The 23,338-nt window shown below is 33.5% G+C and overlaps 2 protein-coding genes across 2 annotated transcripts; one reads left to right on the plus strand and one right to left on the minus strand.

Annotated features, from left to right (window-relative positions):
* Positions 7–3,664, plus strand: LOC109830414 (40S ribosomal protein S25-4-like). Its single transcript, XM_020397670.1, has 4 exons — positions 7–66; positions 160–237; positions 2,227–2,361; positions 3,319–3,664. Exons 1-4 carry the CDS (start codon positions 64–66, stop codon positions 3,430–3,432), a joined length of 330 nt encoding a protein of 109 aa, XP_020253259.1. The 5' UTR covers positions 7–63; the 3' UTR covers positions 3,433–3,664.
* LOC109830415 (probable small nuclear ribonucleoprotein Sm D2) lies at positions 7,108–20,103 on the minus strand. Its single transcript, XM_020397671.1, has 5 exons — positions 20,010–20,103; positions 17,803–17,827; positions 8,368–8,445; positions 7,609–7,713; positions 7,108–7,513 (listed from the first exon to the last, which is right to left on the minus strand). Exons 2-5 carry the CDS (start codon positions 17,818–17,820, stop codon positions 7,397–7,399), a joined length of 318 nt encoding a protein of 105 aa, XP_020253260.1. The 5' UTR covers positions 17,821–17,827; positions 20,010–20,103; the 3' UTR covers positions 7,108–7,396.

Here is a 23,338-nt window from a genome sequence, read left to right on the forward strand (position 1 = left end):
TCTTCTTCATTACTAGAGTCGCCGCGTCTTCTTCCCTGTGATCTCTCCGCCTTTCAAAAAAAAATGGTATTTTTATTTCTCTTTCTCTGTTACTGGATCTTTTTTCCTAAATTAATCCTTTGAAAATTTCAATCATGATTTTATTTTAATCGAAAACAGGCGCCGAAGAAGGACAGCAAGGCTCCCCCTCCGTCCTCGAAGCCCGCGAAATCTGGCGGCGGCAAGCAGAAGAAGAAGGTCCTGATCTGAACTTTTAGGGTTAGGGTTTTGGATTCTGTCATATTAGACCCTAACTTCTTTCTTAGTTTTATGTTATGCCCCCCCCCCAAAATCTTCATATTTCTACGGCTTATTTTGCACCTGAATATCCGAAGTTTCACCCTTTACTACTAATTTTGATGCCCTGAAGTTCCCTTTTGACTGTTTGATACTCTAAAGTGAGGAAAAGTTGATGTCAATTTTGTTCAAGAATATTAACATAAAAAAGGGAAGCGGTTTTCTTATCAATTTTTTTTTTCTGAGTTCGGGGAAAGTAATTAACACAAGGCTTTGGGGGTAACAAGTAGCTAAACTAATGTTTATTTGGAATAGATATCTAGGATATCGAAGTCTCTGTAATTGTTACCATAGTATGGATACTCTTGGAATTAATAGATTTGTAGGGGTGATTTAGAAATATGAACATTTTGCAATGTAATGTAAGACCCAAATTTGATGGTTTTATTCAAATAACTAAAAAGATTTGGGGTGTAGATTAGACATGAAAATTTGGGGGCCTAATATACAACTAAGAAAGAATTTACAGTCTAATGTGACATAAACCCTGAATAGAAACAACATGAGTAGTTTTGGAGTTTAAATACAGAGTTTTTGTCATACTAGACCCTCCAATCTTTGTTTGTAATATTAGACCATCAACAGTTCATATTTCTCAATTGTATTCCCATAATTTTAATATTTGTTTGTAATGAGGGTTTTATTTCGGGGTGTAAATTTAATTATGTGGGTGTTATAAAACAGTTTACTGGATTTGGGGGGTCTAATTTAAAGAAATATATGAAGATTTAGGGTCAATTTAATATCACACATGCGACGGTGGAGCAATGATTTTTATTTTTATTTTTATTCTTTTTTTTGGGGGGGGGTGCAAAATGCAACGTTAACTACACCAAGTAAACACCAAGCAAAAAAACAATGTATAATAAATTTTCATATATCTCAATGTGTGAAATAAGAATTTAGAATAGAAGTTACTGTACGCTATAAATTATACTATTAAAATTTATTTCAAACTGTAATAAAAAGAATGGAAGCAATTTTAACTATGACATTTATAAAATAAATGCAACACTACATATGACCATAGAAAACCATTTATAAAATATAGAAATCTTATTTCACATGCTGCTTAATTTAAAACTTCATTAAGTTGGAGGAACATCATTGGACAATTCCACCGCAAAGTGCAAGATCACGTTAATAGAGACCTTATTTTATCTACTATTAAATGCAAAACTACATGAGAATTGAACTCTATTTCCCTGTTCTACTTAAAATGCGAAAAATTATGTGAATTACAAAATGGAAGCCTATAGTATTTCAGATTGCAATATAATATAGGATAAAAAAAGACAATAATTTACTGATGATAATCATGTAGATGTGAGAATCTTAATATTTTTTACCAAAATGCATACCCACAACACCTTAGAAATACGCACATGAGAAATATTTTTTTAATTTGGAATGGATAAATTTAAAATATGTTGTTTTATACCCTTATAGTATATTTCTATACAACCTTATAGTGTGTTACTGTACAGACGGTTACTTTTTCATACCAGTATATTGTCTTATGTTTTAAGTCAAGTCAAGCGGATGGGAGGTGTTAGGGAATATGTGGGTTCAAAGGTAAGAGAGCAAAGCTTTAGGGTTTAGTAAGCAAACCCTGATATGGATAGTATTCCCAATTTTCAAAACCTTTTTTGTTTGGGGGGGGGGGGGGGGGGGCATGGGGCCCTAAGCACACATGCATCACAGATTCACTATAACTGTTTAATTCCTAACAATTTTAGTATGGATCAGGAGTGTTTTGTTGAACTTAATAGATTAGTTGGTTTCTTGAAAACTTGTTGTATATGGAAGGAGGTTTCGTGTAATTTGCCCATTTATTTTTTTTATTTTTTATTTTTGCTAGATTGATTAGTGTTTCTGTTGTGCTTGCAGAAGTGGAGCAAGGGAAAGCAAAAGGAGAAGGTAAACAATGCGGTCCTCTTTGATCAGGCCAGTTACGATAAGATGCTCACTGAGGTTCCCAAGTATAAGCAGATTACTCCCTCCGTGCTCTCTGAAAGATTGAGGGTAAGGATTTCAACTTTATGCTCTTAGATTTTGGTTTATTTCTTAAGAGTACATCAATTCTAGAAGGTTTCGGTATTGAATCACCTGAGATGATCTAAACTGAGTTTTGATGTTGTCACTGTTGCTCTGAACAGTTTTTTCAAAGTTATTTTTGCATAAATTACTAGGTATTTTTTTTTTACAATAGATGAAAAGCTATTGAAATACATATGGATGCATGTGTTTGTGTGTGCACGCACACATGCTTCCCCTTATGTGCATGGTTTTGAGCTCTTAGTGCAACTCTTATGCCTACACTATGCGTCCATATCACAGGTGTGTTATGTGGAACATGGTTATGAGCACTTACTGTGTCTATGCTTGTTTTCGTGGGTGTTGGTGCATGAGCGTGTATGCATATATGTTTTTGTTTGCGCATGCAGTCTATGTGTGTCCGTGCATACTCGTGTGTATGCATGTGTGCACGCATGCTCATATTTGTACGCATGCGTGCGTGTGCTTGTGTGTGCGTGTGTCAGAGTGAGGGAATACACAGTTAACCATTCTTTCAATGTATTTTGATGAATAATCCACTAATTAAAATAGTTTTAACCCGTGCAATGCATTGTGGTGTGGTTAATTAATGGTATCTTGATAAGTGAACGGATTATTAGGTCTTTAGATAACCTGTGCTTTAGTCATAAGATTTCTCATTCATCAGGAGTCATCAAGATAGCTAAAAGAAAACAAAAGCGTCATGTATCATATTTCCCCCTTTTCTCGCTTATTTAACTGAATTTTTATTTTTCTATGACCCAAACACCGTTGCCATTCTATTTCATAACTTGAGTACATTCAAGCTAGGTATTTTAATGGAAAAAGCTTAGCGAACATTTAAGCATGAAAAGTTTTCTTTACACTTTATGTTCAGCAGCATTTTATTGTGTATGCAGCATCTGACAATTTCTCTGTCAACAGATCAATGGATCACTTGCAAGAAGGGCGATAAAGGACTTAATGGAGAGGGGCGCCATTAGGGTGGTATCAGCCCATTCCAGCCAGCAGATCTACACGAGAGCCACCAACACCTAGAGGCTTGGGGTTTTCCCTACTAAGACTAAGATTGTCTCTCTATGCTTCTCTTTGTTTCGGAGATTAGAGGCTAAGATTTCTCCCTATATTTCTCTTTGTTTCAGAGATTGGTGATGTTTGAAATTTTGTCTCCTATTGCTTGTTTATGTTGATGTTGAAGAATTCCGTTGAGAACCTTGATTATTTCTCTTGTTTTGTGTGTTAATGGAGTATTTGTGATGCATTAGCTTAACTCATGTGAATGACTTGGGTACATATTTTTGGTTGGATAATCGTTGGTTTGCATGCGCTTCACTTCCTGGTTGTCAAAATTTTCTCTTATCAAATTGCTGATCGATGCATTATTGTGAACCGAGAACTTCGATTTGCAGAATATGAGTTTTGTAGAAGCTCGAGGTTCGTACTTTTGCCTCTCCGCTCTAAACAAACATTTAGATGTCAGCGATTCAGCAACAAGTAATAACATACCATCAATTATTCATTATTCTCTTATTCAACTCTTTCTGTGTTCTAATCGTTTCTATTGAATATACTTCTTTGGTTTATTTTTTTTTTATCTTTCTGTTGATCATCATAATCACATGAATGCTTCATAGATGATTAATGAATTAGCTGAATAAGCACGAGTTTATTGCCACGGAAAAGGCAAAAAAAACGGGAGAGAATGTCATACCTACAAAAAGCTTCTTTTGAGTATCAAAGCTAATATACAACAAGCACCATGAGTTTTTTTTAATGAATAATTAATCATTGATTCATTATAGCAAACAAATTGAGAAAAATCAACCTAAAACTCAAAACTTTACACGAACACTGCAGTCAACGTCATTTATTTAACACACAACTTTAAAAAAAAAAGTGGAAATCTAAAGCGCACTACTTCTTTGCTCTCTTTTGCATCATTTGCTTCTTATTTTACTTAAAATTTAGTTTGATACTATAAAAACACATTTACGCATAAATTTCCTTAGTACAAGGAATATAATTAATAATTTATTTAACACATAACTTTTAAAAAAGTGGAAATCCAAAGCACTACTTCTTTGCTCTCTTTTGCATCATTTGCTTCGTATTTTGCTTAAAAGTTAGTTTGATACTACTATTAAAAACACATTTATGCATATGTTCCTTAGTACTAGGAATATAATTAATAAATTATCTGCAACAAAAAGAATCATTGGCACAACAAAGAAGTACGAAGCACACCCACCCCAGTTGAGTCAAAAGCACTACAGAATTTTTTTTTTTTTTTTTTTTTTTTTTTTCTAAATTTTTTTTTTTTTTTTTTTTTTTTTTTTGCCAAAATAAGAGGATCTTACTCTGGTGTGAGGTGATATGGTCATAGGATGATCCTAGAATTAGAGGAAAAGAGTTTCTACAAAGTCTGAATTATTTCAAAATATTCTCTTGTTCTATTCCATCTGGCAATAAAGGCTAATGTTGAAGATTTGAATTTTAAGGATGATCCAGCAACTATCACGGATTTATAACTTATATTCGAGATTATCATCTTTCTATCTGGTTAGCTCATTATTGTTTTTCAGAAAAACAGAAAAAATAAATCTAGTAAATTGCAAAAATACGTGTGAAAATGATGCGTTGAGATAATATAGAACACCTGACAATAGAAAAGTGTTTTTGCTTTATGGTTAGAGGGGGGATCAGTGAAAGCGGGAGGGGGCTCCAAATAATGTACATGCTCTTGTTCAATATGTATATTTTGCATTGTTGAAGGAGAAGGGCGATATGTAAATGTCACACAAGTTATTCTTGTTCAATATGTATATTTTGTTATCCTTGTAGCCAGATGATATGTATGTACTCCTTCGTTGTAGCGGGATAATATGTATGCATGTGTATTGTAGCAAGCCGGATGATATGTATGTATTCCTTCGTTATAGAGGGATATATGCATGTATTTATATCGTAGCAAGATGATATGCATGTTTGCATGTATTCTTTCGTTATGGTGGTGTGTATGTAGTGCACCTCACTCACATTTGTTTTGTTTTCGGATGCCCCTTTTCCACCTTCTTGCTCTCATGTCTCTCGAGACGTTATCTCCATTAATTATTATGAGTTAAACCATTGAAAGAATTTGAATCCTAACCAGTAGAGCTCTAGTTTGAGTGGACATTGTCATTCAACTAGACAATAATATTATTATTGAAAGGGTTTTATTTTTCCTAGAAACCACCTTTAAAATAGGGTCATTCCACGGGAACCACTTTTGATTGTCAATTTATAAGTAAACTGCCTTTCAATGATTTTTTATTACCATTAACCACCTGGACTCACTTTTAAGTCAAAGATTTTTTGGATTTGCTAAAATAATTAACTGTTAGATACAAGTATATTAGAGAGTTGATCTTTAATTGAGCTTAGGTGGGATTAGCTGTTAAATACAAGTATATTAGAGAGTTGATCTTTAATTGAGCTTAGGTGGGGTCAATTTCCGAAAAATCTTAACTGGAAAGTTTGCAAGGTTGATTGCAAAAAAAAAAGCTCATTAAAAGTGGTTTATGTATAGATTAACAATTAAATATGGTTTCAATAGGATGACCCTATTTCAAATGTGGTTTCTGTGTGTGTGTAAACTTTGAGTTATTTGTGCTAGGTGCCCCAAAGTTTACACCATTAATTTTGACACCCAAAAAGCTTTTGCCTAAAAAATACTCTACAGGTTAATAAAAACATTGACATGCTAAAACTACTTAAGAGGAGGTATTTAAGTTAATTTTTTTTTAAAATTAGGGCATTTGAGCAAAAAGAACTTTAGGATATGAACTAAAAATGATGTAAATTTTGGGTTATTTATTAAAAATGATGCAAATTTTGAGTGCAACCAAGCGTTATTTGATGGCAAATTACACCCGTTTTTTTAAGAAGAAAGTCCACGACCATTGTAATAGGGCATGAGTTTAGAGGCTTATACTATATATTAATAGCAATCCTAATCAAGTTGCTTGCTTGAGTATGACCTTGCCTTTGCGTATTCACCGTCAGCTGAGACAAACGTTATCATAGATTCCACAGAGATACAACCTGAATCTGAGTCACGGCAAATCTTCGGACTGTCAATTCCATAAACATCAATAAACTTTCTATTCTCCTAGAGTCATCCTAGAGTTGATAAACGAGCAAGTAGTTCTTTGCTCTTGGACATTTATTGCCTAGTAAAATTCAAGATGAGTACAACTCAGCAAATACGGAACATTCAAGAATTAGGATTGGTATTGCACTAAACCTATACCAACAAATAATGATCCTTACAGATTTGAGCTGTTCTTGTATCCTCTATGAATACTTCGGACGCAATATTATGAGCTAGATCTTGAACTTTCTCAAAATCTTAAGGAAATAAATTTGGCCTAGATTTCAGTAAATACTATGATAATACTATAGCATAAACAATAAATTTTTGGATTCTCAAAGTAGAGAGTAAATTTACTGTTTATATTATAGTAATTTACTGTATTATGAACACCACCATTTTAAATATAGAGCAGTAGATATTATTTCTAATTTTAAACATACAACAATCAAATCAAATGTATTAAACCTTGGAGGGAGACATGTTCAAAATGCAATGCTTAAAAAAAACATGAGGTCATGCTTTGCACAGGGTACACACTAGTATAATAGATAAAAGAATAAAAATTTCTATGGGAGAGCAGAAGTAAAATATAGATCTAGTAATTGTCCAACATGCACAGAATATGGTACTGAACAAAAGTAACATACTAGTTAAAGATCAGAGGGTCAGCACAGTGAAGTATTACAAGGTATGCTCAAAGCTACAACCATTAGCTACCAAGATACAAACCAATACCTACTACATAATGCATTCCTTCCATAACCCTGCCAGCACCAAATGACAATTTTTTATTTTCAGTTAGGTTCTCCTGATTTCAAAATGTTCAACGAAGTGCTTCCTTTTACTCTGAAATATACATTCTAGTCCTCATTTAGGATTCCTGAGAACAATGATAACTGAATCCCCTCGAAGAAACATCTTACTGATGAATCTGTCCTTGTTAACGGGGAGTGCTTTCTTCTTACCCTTCCCAGTTTTTGGAATCTACAAACCACCAGAACATTAATCACGAGAAAGAGAAATACATGATATAAATGAATCTAAAAATTACTAGGCAAAAAGTCGGGGTTTTAAGATACCTCAGTCCACATTTCTCTTACGTTTTCCAGAACCATGTTGCAGTGGCGGTCAAAAGCCCTGACACGACCGAGAAGTTTCTTGTTGTTACGGCAATTGATCAGCACCTGGACAGAAAATTACATGTAGAAGAGTTAAGCTTCTTTCTAAGTTAAGAATTTTTTTATTAAAGTGGTGTAACATATGAAGCTATTTGCTAGTTAGGCAAAATGAAAATGAGAAAATCTTTTTCCATTGGCATTATATGACCCCAAACTTAATCACTATGCTATTTCATGTGCATTGATCCAGAAAAATAAAAGAGAAAAATCCTCATCCTAAAGCAATATTTTGCTCTAAGGATGTCATCACTTGCTATTACTTGATTCTAATAACCATTACTTTCTGAACTGGTTATAGCATAAAATACAATCAGCATCCATCATCATTTTTTCCCCAATGGAAGCAAGAATTTCGACTTGACTTCTCTGAAGATCAGGGATGGAAACAGATATTCCTGGCTTCGTATAAAAATGAAAGAGAAAATCCTCATCATATAGCATTATTTTGCTCTAAGTAAGCATATCATCACTTGCTATTACTCGGTTCTGAAAACCATTACATTCTGAACTGGTTGCAGCACAAAATATAATCAGCATCCATTATAATTATTTCCAATAAAAGCAAGAATTTGGAAAGTGAATTCTCTGGAGATCGGGAATAACATAAATACTATACTGGCTTCATATAAAAATGTAAGAGGGAAGGCACATATGCCTTACCTGTGTGTTATTCTTTACGCTCATCGCCAGAACAGAGAGAGGTCCCGTATTGAATTCCTCTTCCTCTTTCTTTGCAGCCTGTCAAAGAAAGAATTAGGACAGTATAACAACTTAGTAATGAACAGATTCAGTCAGACGAGGAAATAAGCTAACTTCTGTGTGCTACGAATAACCATTATGAAAATAGAACACAACAAATGCACCTGATAGAACTGTTACCAGTTGTTGTACTCTGCTGCACACCAAGTGAAATTATAGAACTATGGCAGGTTTAGTTTCATGCTTCTTCTAGTAGTTAATGTAAGAGCTTCCACTTGGCGACGTGTTTCACTTGGCGACGTGTTTCAGTCGTTATTAATAGTGAGGCAGAACTTGCTAAAATTACAAATGTAGTTCGAAATTAAATATGCAACTATTTTTTTGAAGAATCAGTTTTCAATTACAGAATGGGGGCATTTAAGCAAAGAAGCATATCCAAAGATGTTGTCAAACTATATTTTAGAACTATAACACTATTTCACGAACAATAATCAAAAAGTTAGCTATGTGGATGAAGACATATAAACACAAGGGGACACATTGCATAAGAAGCATAGGAACTTCTCAAGTGAAAGAAAGTGAGATTTAGATGCAACAAGCATTTAGAAGGGCAACTTCGATGTCCATGGCAGTAAACATACATGTGCTACTATTTTTTGATTGAAGAAGTTCAGTAATAAAACTTGTTATCTATTCGCACTGCTGATGATGCACGGAAACATTAATAAATAATAACCATAGGGAGAAAACTGAGGGACAAAGTTTTTACTAAGCAATTAAACTGAAGGACAATGTAACCATGTCTGTAAGTATGGTGTACAAAAAAAGAGGGGGAAAATGGATCCCACATTCGATATATTAAACCAGAGAAATTTTTGAGATTGACTTGCATAACAAGGAGGATAGCCGAATAAACTTATCGAGCAAATAGTGTAATAAGAGTGTGGGTATTTATATGCGTCTCTGGGAGTTATAAAGATAAAATCAAAGGAGAAAACAAAATAAGAGGTTATTGAACAAATGAGACCTCACAGGGCATAGAAATGTAAACCACAGGAATTCGTAGCTAAAATAAAGTGATTGATAATCACATTTTATTACAATTTTATACTCTCATTATCTATTTTACATAAATATGTATATCACTAATAATTATTTTTATCTTAAATTTCAGGTTAATGAAGAAATAATGAATAAAAGCCCAAAAGTCCCCAACGTTCTCATTTTGTAACATTTTATTGAAGCCTAGAATCAAGCCGAGTAGCCTATAGAAGTCGAAGAAAATAAAAATTCCAATATGAAAAAAAAATCATATTCAATATGGTTGGCCGTAAAGAAACGACGATATCTCCCAATCCAGAAGATGGAATTTAACATATAATATATAAAAATCGCCTATCTCGACGAGACGAAGCTATTTGTGAAGTCAGAATTTGGATACAATGGGCATCGATGCTAGCATTGATACTAGCATCGGTGCATGCATCGATGCAGTTTTCCTGTAGCGAGATTAATGGCTGATTTTGAGTGGCTTGGGGCTCAAAGTCTGATTCAAGAGCTCTCATTCATTGTTGTATGATATAAATAAGGATAGAGAGTGAGGGGTTGAGGGTGTGAAAAATTTTATAACTCCATTTGGAGAGAAGGGTTACTCTTAATTGAAAAGACATTCCAAAATTATAATTTTTTGTTGCAATTAATAAAAGAATTTTTTCACATCTTCATATTTTTCTTTTCTTCTCTTTATTTGATGATGAAGATGAAGATGAAGATGGAGGTTTGCTTTCGCCTTGAGGCTAGAATTTTTTTGTTAATATTTTTATCATTTTGCTTTATTTTCTTGTTAAATAGCCAAGAGGCTAGAACCCTCTTGCCTTAGATTTATTTTCATGCTCTTGTTAAATAGCCAAGAGGCTAGAACCCTCTTGCCTTAGATTTATTTTCATGCTTATAGAGTAGATTTACTTTCATTTTCTCGCATTTAATAGAACCCTCTTGCCTTAGATTTATTTTCATGCTTATAGAGTAGATTTACTTTCATTTTCTCGCATTTAATTCTTACAATTTATTTTGTAATTTAAATTCTTACAATTTATTTTGTAGTTTAGATTTTTATTTTCTTGCACTATTCGCCTTGAGGCTAGAACCCTATTGGGATTAGTTTTTATTTTATTTAATTTTTATTTTCTTTGATTCGCCTCGAGGCTAGAACCCTCTAAAGAATTACCTTTTCTTTTTATGTGGAATTATTACTCGTAGGATTCTAGAAATTGCATGAAACTAGCTTTATTTCTTTTATAATTTGTTAATCATTCTCTTATGCTTAAATTGTTCATGTTTAGGATATTCAACTAAAAAACTAATTGGTAGAAGAAATTCTAGAATTACTATTTAGTTGTTATTCTTTTCATGAGTAATAATTTTATTTGGATGATAATTTGATAGGTTATACTTTTCTTGAGTGGTTTGATAATCTATACTTAATAAATCTAAAGTAGAATATGATAAAAAGAGGAATTATTCATATTTTATAAGTGAGATTAGCTAGTGGATTCAATTCTAGATTCTTCATTTCTTTAATTGAATCCTCCATCTTTTACTTTCTTGTTTTTTTCCTTTAATTCTTGATTTTTCTTTTATTGGTCTTGATTTTATTTTCTTCATCTTTCTTTCTTTTATTTTTGATTACATTGATTCTTTTTATTACATCCACTCTTTATCTATCCATTCTCAATCACATTTTGTGTTTATTCAAACACAATCACTCTCTCTATCTCTTCATAATCACATTCATCACTCCTAATTGTCACACACACAACATAATAACTGATTCTAATTATTTCTTACAAACACCTTCCTCATGGGATCGATAACTTTTTATACTATAACTTAACTGGTTGTGCACTTGCAACTTTTGGACATCATTTATGCCTCGTCAAGTTTTTGACGTTGTTGCCAGGGAAGATGTTTTAGTAGGATTTTAATTATTTTGGTTCTTTAACTTATGTGTTTTCTTGTGAAGGAACCACTTAGAGCTTGAAGATCAAGAATTGGAGATCGATGATTTGAAGATTTGCTTGAGATAAGTCTTCTATCTAGTATTTTCAATTCCACCCTCTAGTTAGTCTTCACAATTAGAGACAAGTAGGACTTAAAAAAAAATTATTTTCGTCGACCATAATAAAATTCACCTTCCACTTGAATAATTACTAACAAAATAATAGTTCAAACAATATCTCCCTTCTCACTTTTGTTTGATTGTTGACCATAATAAAAAAAAATTTCTTTTTACCATCTTTTTAGTCGCTTTCAATTCCTAGGATTGCATTGCATATAATAGTAGGAATTCACCAAAGTAATTTGAGCATCTTGATTGGCACACATTTTAAAATATTCTTAAGGACAAAACCCCCTAATCAAGATAATGTGAGGGATTTCATCACCCTTTCCTTAGCCCACAAATCATTAATTTCTCACTACACAAACTCAAGCCTCTTAAAATTCATTAGATGTTGACCCCTAAGGAGTCGAGCTCATTAAGGAACAAGGAATCACAAAGTGAACCGGTTCAAATTTTCTTGGATTAGTTGGTGTCTAAGAAAAAATTTAGGGATTACGTAAAACGCTCCGCAAGGAACGATGTACTTAATTGATCTCCCTCTAGTACTATCCTTACCTGGCTGACCGAGTAAAACTTTGATCTTTTCACTTAAAGAGTTTTTGATTAGGAGCTGGTCTAGCTGAGTTTGTCTTAACCCTAGAGTTTAGAGTGATGAAAAGTGATTGTTTTTTTATTTGTTTTACTTTTTCCTTTTCTTCTCATAATCTTTAAAAAACTAACTTTTATTTTTCTTAAAAAAATTATAAAACGAAATTGTTTTGGTGTATGCGAATGTGGATTAGGGACAACACAAATCATTTAATTCGTTTTGAACAAATTCAAAAAATGACCTACAATAATCCACCGGTTCTTCAAGACATGTGTTACTCCAATAGGAATGCAATCCCTTCTTGCATTAAGCTCCCTGAAGAAAATGGAACAAATTTTAAGCTTCGACCACACTACATAAACATGCTTCCAAACTTTTTCGAAAATGAAACTGAAGACGCCTATATTTTTATCTCAGAATTTAAGCAAGTATGTCTTATAATCAAAATTAGAGAATTACCTGAAGATGCAATCAAACTCAGATTCATTCTGTTTGCTCTCAAGGACAAGGCAAAAAAATGACTATATAGCTTACCTACAAATTTTATCTCAACTTGGGATGAATTTGTCACCGTATTTCACTGTTTCTTAAGAAAATTTTCCCAATTCATAAAATGGTTAAGCTTAGAAATAACATTCAAAATTTTAAAATTGTCCCAGGAGAACCTTTCTGGAAGTATTTTGACCGATTCAAGTACATTCTTATTCAATGTCCTCACTATGGTCTCGAAAAATGACGATTATACCAAATCATCTATGAAGGATTAGATTATTCTTCAAAAACTTCATTAGAGTCAATGTGTCAAGGGGATTTCATGAAGAAAAATGTCGACGAAGCTTGAAAATTTTTAGATAGTCTATCTGAGAAAACCATACAGTGGGAACACTGTGATGATAGAGTTGTATCAGTTCCCCAACCCAAGTACAATGGTCTTTCCTTAGAATCGAACATAGCATCTGAAACTAAGATGACTATAATCATGCGCAGATTAGAAACCCTAAAAATCAAAGAAAGAGCCCCAGCTCAAATGAATCAAGTTTCTACCTCAAGTTGTCACAACTATCTTTCACCATCTCATGTTTCAGAAGAATGTCCTCTTGTGGAAAACAATCAACCACTAGGATAGGTTAACGCTACATTCCAACGTCCTGCGAATGATCCATTTTCTCAAACTACAACCCAGATTGGAGAAATCACTCTAATTTTGCATGGAATCAAGAAAATCTCTCCGGAAATCAATTTTTCATTTCCACTTCAAACCAACAATTTCCTAGAAAAAACACAGCTCCTTTCAGTTCTCAACCAAACTTTCAACAACCAAATCTGCCATATCAAAATCAGTCTCCTCATCATCAAGCTGTAACTCACACTCCCCCCAACTCAGACCATGATAAACGTCTCAATGTCCTGAAAAAAGGTTTGAAAACCATAATTAAGGTATCTACACAAACCACGAATAATGTTGACTCAAACATCCAGCACTTTGAACTCCTTTATGCAATCAACCGGACAAATACTCAACTCCAACACTCAAGCCATAGGTAGATTAGAAACATAACTTAGTCAACTAGCTAGTATCGTGAGTGAAAGAGAGAAATAAAAATTTTCGAGTCAACCTGTGGTCAACCCTAAGGACACATGATCTAGTTCATCCTATGAAGCTCAAGTGAATGCAATTCACTACGGTCGGGGAAACAAGTCGATAATCAAGTGAGAACACCTCCAAGTCAAGCTTTTGATCCAGAACAAATTCCTTCTCCTTCTGATGACTCTATTCAACAATCACCCCTCTCACAGATGATAAAGAACCCGAACCTAAACCTGAGCCTACTTTTGATAGGTTTAGACCAGTTGCTCTTTTCCCAGATAGACTCGGGCCTAGGAAAACCTCAGGAGGAGAATATCCTAAAAACTTTCAAACAAGTTAAGATCAACATTTCTCTCTTAGATATAATTGAACAAATCTCACCTTATGCTAAATTTTAAAAAGAATTGTGCACTAAGAAGAGAAGAATAAATGTTTCGAAGAAAGTCTTTTTGGCTACTAATACCAGTGATATGCTCTCAAAGCCAATACCTTTAAAACGTAAAGATCCAGGTTCTCCCATCATTTCATGTGTCATTGGTAATACTCACATTGATAAGACGCTTTTAGACTTGGGGGTCAGTGTCAATTTGCTTCTTTATTCAATCTACTAACAACTAGGTGTAGGTGAACTGAAACCAACCCGATGCACCTTATAATTAGCTGATAGATCTGTCAAGATCCTCATGGGTGAGATAGAGGATGTTCTGATTAAGGTTGAGAATTTTATTTTTTCAGTGAATTTTGTAGTATTGGAAACACAACCCGTTTCCAATCCCAAATGACAGATACATGGCATCTTAGAACGATCATTCTTAGCCACTTCTAATTCTCTCATTAATTGTAGAACTGGTCAAATAAAGCTGTCCTTTGAGAATTTGACTGCTGATCTTAACATTTTCAATCCAGGGAACCAACTGAATAATCAACCTCCAGAAATAAATTACATTCAGGAAAGTCCAGAAGAAGAAGATCAGTCAGATCCAAGTTTTGAGAAAACTTTTGGTGAAAAGCTGAAATTATTAGAAAAAGCAGATCAGGTTTTGCAGAATAAGGATACTGTGTTAAATTCATGCTTCTTGAACACAACATTTGAAGAACTATTTCTTGATGAACTTAGATTCTTAGAAAATAAATAATCAAATTTTTATACCTCAACAATAAATCTTGGGTTTGAGGAAATTATAAAAAATGTATTGATTGTTAGAAGACAAACCTTCTAAAATCAAGAATCTAAGTTCAGTAAGTAAGCTATATAGTCATTTTTTTTGCCTTGTCCTTGAGAGCAAATAGAATGAATCTGAGTTTGATTGCATCTTCAGGTAATTCTCTAATTTCGATCATAAGACATACTTGCTTAAATTCTGAGATAAAAATATAGGCGTCTTCAGTTTCATTTTCGAGAAAGTTTGAAAGCATGTTTATGTAGTGTGGTCGAAGCTCAAAATTTGTTCCATTTGCTTCAGGGAGCTTAATGCAAGAAGGGATTGCATTCCTATTAGGGTAACACATGTCTTGAAGAACCGATGGATTATTGTAGGCCACTTTTTGAATTTGTTCAAAACGAATTAAATGATTTATGTTGTCCCTAATCCACATTCGCATACACCAAAACAATTTCTTTTTATAACTTTTTTAAGAAAAATAAAAGTTAGTTTTTTTAAGATTATGAGAAGAAAAAGAAAAAAGTAAAAAGTAAAACAAATAAAAAAACAATCACTTTTCATCACTCTAAACTCTAGGGTTAAGCCAAACTCAGCTAGACCAGCTCCTAACCTAAAACTCCTTAAGTGAAAAGATCAAAGTTTTACTCAGTCAGTTAGCTAGGTAAGGATAGTACTAGAGGGAGATCAAAGATCAATTAAATACATCGTTCCTTGCGGAACGTTTTACACAACCCTTAAATTTTACCTTAGACATCAACTAATCCAAGAAAATTTGAACCGTTTCACTTTGAGATTCATTGTTCCTTAATGAGCTCGAGTCCTTAGGGGCTAACATCTAATGAATTTTAAGAGGTTTGGGTTTGTGTAGTGAGGAATTAATGATTTGTGGGCTAAGAAAAGGGTGATGAAATCCCTCACATTATCTTGATTAGAGGGTTTTGCCCTTAAGAATATTTTCAAGTGTGTGCCAATCAAGATGCTCAAATCACTTTGGTGAATTCCTACTATTATATGCAATGCAACCCTAGGAATTGAAAGCGACTAAAAAGATAGTAAAAAAATCTTTTTTTTAATGGTCAACAATCAAACAAAAGTGAGAAGGGAGATATTGTTTGAATTATTATCTTGTTAGTAATTATTCAAGTGGAGGGTGAGTTTTATTATGGTCGACGAAAATATTTTTTTTAAATCCTACTTGTCTCTAATTGTGAAGACTAACTAGAGGGTGGAATTAAAAATACTAGATAGAAGACTTACCTCAAGCAAATCTTCAAATCATTGATCTCCAATTCTTGATCTTCAAGTTCCAAGTGGTTCCTTCACAAGAAAACACACAAGTTAAAAAACCAAAATAATTAAAATCCTACTAAAATACATTCCCCGGCAACGGCGCCAAAAACTTGACGGGGCATGAATGATGTCCAAAAGTTACAAGTGCACAACCAATTAAGTTATAGTATAAATATTTATTGATCCCACAATGAAGATGTTTATAAGAAATAATTAGAATCGGTTATTATGTTGTGTGTGTGACAATTGGAGTGATGAATGTGATTATGGGGAGATAGAGAGAGTGATTGTGTGTGAATAAGCACAAATAAGATTGAGAATGGATAGATAAAGAGTGGATGTAATAAAAAGAATCAATGTAATCAAAAAGGAAAGAAAGAAAGATGAAGAAAATAAAATCAAGACCAATAAAAGAAAAATCAAGAATTAAAGGAAAAAAATAAGAAAGTAAAAGATGAAGGATTCAATTAAAGATATGAGGAATCTAGAATTGAATCCACTAGCTAATCTCGTTTATAAAAGGTGAATCATTCTCTTTTTATCATATTCTACTTTAGATTTATTAAGTATAGATTATCAAACCACTCAAGGAAAATATAACCTATCAAATTATCATCCAAATAAAATTATTACTCATGAAAAGAATAACTAAATAGTAATTCTAGAATTCCTATTAAGATAGAATCACGTTGAATTCAAGAGTTTTTTTTTGGAATTACTATTTAGTTGTTATTCTTTTCACGAGTAATAATTTTATTTGGATGATAATTTGATAGGTTATACTTTCTTTGAGTGGTTTGATAATCTATACTTAATAAATCTAAAATAGAATATGATAAAAAGAGAATGATTCACATTTTATAAGTGAGCTTAGCTAGTGGATTCAATTCTAGATTCCTCATATCTTTAATTGAACCCTCCATCTTTTACTTTCTTGTCTTTTTTTCCTTTAATTCTTGATTTTTTTATTGGTCTTAATTTTATTTCCTTCATCTTTCTTTCTTCTTTTTTATTACATTGATTCTTTTTATCACATCCACTCTTTATCTATCCATTCTCAATCTCATTTTGTGCTTATTCACACACAATCACTCTATCTCTCTATAATCACATTCATCACTCCTAATTGTCACACACAACATAAAAACCGATTCAATTATTTCGTACAACCACCTTCCACGTGGGATCGATAACTTTTTACACTATAACTTGATTGGTTGTGCACTTGCAACTTTTGGACATCATTTATACCACGTCAGTGATATATAAGAAGGTTTTTCTTTTCCTTTTTTAAGAAGAATAAAGAAAAATAGTTCACAAAGACGAAACTAAAACTTATATGGCAAGAAAAAATAAGTAAAGTTAAGATCCATAGCAGACAACATTTGGCAAAGAAAATTATGTCTTGTGCACCATTATTCCAAATGTATATTTTACGGTATACACTGTTTAAGGCTTAAAGCCTCCAAAATATATTTGATTTAGACGATCTAAAATGTACAAGATAAATACAAAGTCACGGCACATAACTTTATGTAACTCTAGTATATTGTGTTATTATATATTTAAAAGAAGAAGCCATGTAGGGGTCAATTGTAAATGTCTTAACATACAAAGAACTAAGTCAAGAGTTAGATGAACTTACATTGGCATCATCCTCCATTTATACACTGCATCCAAGAAAACAATAATGCATTAGGACACCGCAATAATGCAAATTTCATGCAAAATAAACAGATTATCTGCAGAAACTAACTATAAGACTTAACAATAATGATATCAATTCCAAAAGAAAACATGGTAGGCTAATAAATGAATAGAAAACCAAAAGAAAAAAGGCCTTTAATTAAACAAAAAACTAATGTAATAAGAAATAGAAAACCCGAATGAGTATATATCACATGACAAACTTAAATGTAAAACAACCCAATATTTTACGACTTGGAAAAAATAAAATCTAATGAAACCTATCACTGAAGCTAACAATAGAATGTATCCTCTGACAAGTTTGACTTCTAAAAAAGGTCGATAGAAAGGAAGGCAAAATCAATAGAGGTAACAGGCAAGGATAGTAAGGCTATGTTCAATTTGACGGAAAATAAGGGAAAATAAAATGAAAGGAAAATAAAAAGAAAAGAAAAGAGAAGGAAAGAGAAATAAGTTACTTTGTGATATTTGGTTTGGAAGAATCTTGAAGGAAAATGATAAAGTGAAATTTTCTCTTTTTTATTAATTTATTACAAAAATGACGAGAAATTCAATTAATTCAATATTTTCTTACAATCTATATCAATTTAATATTTGGAAATAATTCGATAATTTAAAAATTATGAGAATAAGATAATGAATTGAGTACAAATTCGACCTTAATGTAGACAATATCCAACAAAAAATATTTTATAGACATCACAGTGACGGAGTGCGACATGTATTTTCACTTTTGATTTTTAAATTAGTGCACACAATTAAGAAATTGATACAACAGTAAAAAAAATCAATAAGTACTACTGAATGTTAAAAATAATATGTTTTATACATTGATTCAACCATTGAATTTAAACCTGTAGACATGCAAAAATTTTATTGTTTGATTTTTTTTGCTCATGTGTGTAAACCTATATATATGAAAGAATAAACTTCTTTTATTTATGGGTGCTACTATAGGGACCCGAAATAGGGGATCCAAGGGGGGGCAGGTGAGGTGTCCCCCCTGAATGCATGATGTCATGTTCATGAACAATGCATCATGCATCTTGTGTCCCCTATTTGGGGTCCCTGAGGCATTTTTGTTTATTTATTTCATTGCTTCCTTGCCTTGGGCAAATACAACACTTAGTTAGCCTCTTGTTTGATTTATCACTCACTAGTGGGGCCTACATGGCCCCCATCAAACCCCACATGGAATGTAGCAAGACCGCAAGGCGGTGATGTGGTGATGACAGTAAGGTTTGATGTCGGATGATGGCATCCATCGTCCAACGTCCTCTCTAGATTTGGATTTTTCTCTCCCTCTCTCGTTTTTCATTGGGTTTAATGAAGAAAGGGGAAGTAAAAAATTCACGGCTATTTTCCTTCTAAATTCTCACCATTTCATTTTCTTTCTAACCAAACAGTGGAATTTATTTCCTCACCCACTTTTTTTATTTCTTCCATTTTCACTCAAACGAAACATAGCCTAGAGAAATTACTTCCCAATGGTGGGAGATCATGAAATTATGAATTATCAATTATGTAAGTGCAAATAAGCAGAAAGTACATGGTTTTAGCAGTGGAGAAAAGGTTAGCTGTCCCATTCATTCACAATCAAAAAGTATGTGGAAAAATTGGCATGAATTTCTATCCCCTGTTCCTTGGGCTTCAATACTGATGTTGAAGAAAGTTTTTATCTTAAAATGTAAAGTTGAAGCATAATGGATACCCTCAGCTTCCAACTTGGATTCATTACAGATAAGGAATAAACCCCAAGATTTCATAGGTAATGAACATCAAATAAACCATTGATCTAAAAAATGAAGCCACTGAATAACTACACATTTCTCCTAAAAATAACAATAAATAACTTCCAATAGCATATCAATCTTAATAAGGGTTAATAACCAATGGGTTTCATAAATAAAATTGGAAATGATAACAAAACAAGCAATAATGCGAAACAATCGACCCTTGTGCATTCGATCTACTAGAATTAAAAGTTCATGATTCTTAAAGAGAAATTTCTAAACGTTACCTACCCGCGACCAACTAAAACCCTAGCGGAAAAAAAATCACATACAACACCAATAAAATAAATTCGAATCGCATGGAAAAAATATAACAATTTACTGTAATTAAACAAGGGCGATGACAACTTACAAGGCTAAAAATTCGCAGATGAGAGTTTCACGAACGAAGACCGCCAGCAACTAGAAAAGAGAACGAACAAAGAAAACCCAAGATCAAACCCAAGATCAGCAGAGGGTTTATACCTGAAACTGCGGGAGCCCCAAATTACCAAAATAACCTTCATAGTGACCCGCAACCGCAATCGCAACTAGAGATGCAAAAAGGCTAATGGGTACACGCGGATACATCCGCATCCGATATGATAAATTCTAGGGAAAAATGCTTCCGGCCCCAAAACCCAAGAAAACATGCTTTCCGCCCCCAAGACTTTGTCAACGGGTGCTTTGCCCTCAAAAATAAATATTTTGTTCCATGAGCCTCCAAAACACAAAACCTAAGAGATAAAAATATGTGAACCATAATACCTTTCTCTCTCTCTCTCTCTCTTTTTATCATGATGTACTGAGATGATAGTTAAAATGATTGATAAGAATTATTTTTTTTTTTGTTGATGAGGGGAACTAACTGTTTGTATTGGGAGATTGTTAAAGCTACGGGTTAATTGTTAAAGTTACGAGTTAATTGTTAGGGTTATGGGTCAATTGTTAAGGTTATGGATCCCTTCTCTCTCTCTCTCTCTCTCTCTCTCTCTCTCTCTCTTTTATCATAATGTACTGAGATGATAGTTGGGGGCTCAGAGAACAAAATCTTTATTTTTTGGGGCAAAGCACCCGTTGACAAAGTTTTGGGGGCGGGAAGCATGTTTTCTTGGGTTTTGAGGGATGGAAGCATTTTCCCCTAAATTCTATATCTGGACGAATGAGACAGTAGGGTTTTGTCGCTGAGCATTCGGTTGGTTGATCGGTCGACCTAAATAATGCCAACCGAATTGCAACCGACATTCTGCTAAGAATTGAACCACACGGAGGTGAGTCGGCTTTGGTTCGGGTCGGTGCGGTTTGTTGGCTTGCACTGGGAATAATGACAACTTATGCAGCTTGATATATAAACTCAAAATGCAACAGCAAGAAAAAACAACAAACAATATCATAAAAAACTGAATAATTTGTACGAGATCAACGATCATTAGTCTAAAATTAATCATGCTATCATAGACTCACAAATTCCAAGTTCATTTAGAGATCTATAAAAGATTAAAAATTTAAAATTATTAACTTTATGCAATTCACCTCGGTGTGAGAGTGGGAGAGAGGAAGTGTGGCTGGCGGCTGACGACGGAGTGCCAAGCGCGGAACTGCGGAGTGCGGGTAAAGAGCGAGAGAGAGGAAGTGCGGTTGGAGGCTACGGGTTTCTAATGGGTACATGTTAAAAATTAAAAGGTTATTAGTGATGCGGTTGGTTCGGGCGGTTCGGGTTGAAAAGTTTTCAACCCGACCCGAACCGATCTACAAACAAAACCGATATGAACTGCTAATTTCGGGTCGGTTCGGTCGATTTTTTCGGTTTTGACGGAACTATGCATAGCCCTAGTCGCTATTAGTCCTGAATATCTTTGGTGTTTTGATATTAACCTCTCAAACTTTAAACTTTTGATATTAGTCCCTCAAGATTTCGCATTGTGTTAATATTATTCTCTATTGTTAGTTAGGTTATAAATGCATGTAAATATTCTGTTATATTTAATCCCGGTCACTAATGTATGTTTTACGACCAATATTATTCTTTAGTTAGGGTTATAAATGCATGTAAAGATTTTGTTATATTTAATCACAGATGTTTCTGAGCTATAAACCCAGACTTGTTAAGAGCCTCATACTCGTTTAATATAACCCACAATTTTTCTTCTTTTTCTTTCCCCAACAGTAAAAATTCATTATACTCCCACAAAAATAACTCTTGGGAGTATTTTGGAAATTAGCCAATAATGGTTAGGGTAAACCCAACCATGGTTTACTTTTTTACAGTAATATTAACAGAAAACTAATATCAATATAATATGATAACCTGAGAGACTAATATCAAAATATGAAGATTTGAGGGACTAATATAAAAACACTAAAGATCTAAAAGGACTAATGTTGAAATGACTCATAAGAATATTAATTATCGGACAAAGTTTTGAAATAGACAAAATTTAATATTTTATTAGCAAAATAAACCCAAAAATATTTAATTAGCAAAATAGACTAACTTTCATCCACATAGTTGTAATCTAGTTTATTTTACTAATTAAATTTCTAAATTAGAATCTCAATCCTCTATACTCTTAATTATAGAGGATGTTTACAATTAGTTGCATGGGCTAATGGTATTGGTTTGTGTTTAGTGTGCCCCAAAGTTAAAAGTTTTTATATATAATTTAGATAAAGAATATAATTTATGGGGTTCTCTGGGTGAAGCGACATTATTGGTGGATTGTAGAGTTTCTCTACAACTAAGGATGTAGAGGATCTCTAGCCTAATGAGTATATTTCAAAAATTTAGCCATAAGCTATTTTGTCAAAAAAATTTATAAATATGATTATAGAAAAAAAGGGAAAAAATAATTTTAATGTAATTATAATATTTAAGTGTTCTGCTTTATAATTGTAGTTAGCAAGTGTATAAATAACAAAATAAATTGCTACAACAATTGTTTCTTGGCAGGCAATTGCAACAACTATTGTTATATTTTAAAATTATAATTGTAGTTGAATTTGCTGCATACAAATAAGAGAAGTTGAGCTTAACTTCAAACAAACAACAAAAATCCCACAAAAAAAAAAAAACACACACCCACAATATCGAAAAATTTACATGACAATGTGAAATATGTAGTTAGTAAATCAATAATGCATCTATATATAATAAAAAGAAAATATTGAGACAAAGTTGATCTATTTCAAAAGTTTCTCCACTAATCATTACACAGCACCCGTTTGCATCCGTACCCGCAATCCAGGCAAAACCGTAACAAAGTACAGAACTGATGGCAAACATCGAAGCAGCACATTTCTCACTCCTTGTGCCCTAAAACCCCAACCTCGGCAAAAATTGTAGCTTTTCAGTCCTCATCCATGGCGGCAGCCGACGGCGGGCGCACTCGAACCGCAACAAATTCAACGGCGGCGGCGTTGAAGGGATAGAGTAGAGGGTCAATGGCTGAAGCATTCATAGCGAGCACGCTGCAGACGTATCCGTACGTTATGGGGACTCGTACATCTTAGTCTACGGCGGCCTTGGCGCGTACATCACCTACAGGTGGACGAAGCTCCGGCGAACTGAGAGTCGGGTTCGGATCCTTCAAGAGAGGCTCCGGAAGCTCGTCGAGGCCGAAGAATCCGCTTCGGGTTCGGGATCCAATGGCTCTGGTTCGTCCAAGACTGGATCTTGAGGAGCTGGGTCAGTTCTTTAGTTCA

The sequence above is a fragment of the Asparagus officinalis genome, chromosome 2 (genome assembly GCF_001876935.1).
Source record: "Asparagus officinalis chromosome 2, Aspof.V1, whole genome shotgun sequence".
NCBI lineage: Eukaryota > Viridiplantae > Streptophyta > Magnoliopsida > Asparagales > Asparagaceae > Asparagus > Asparagus officinalis.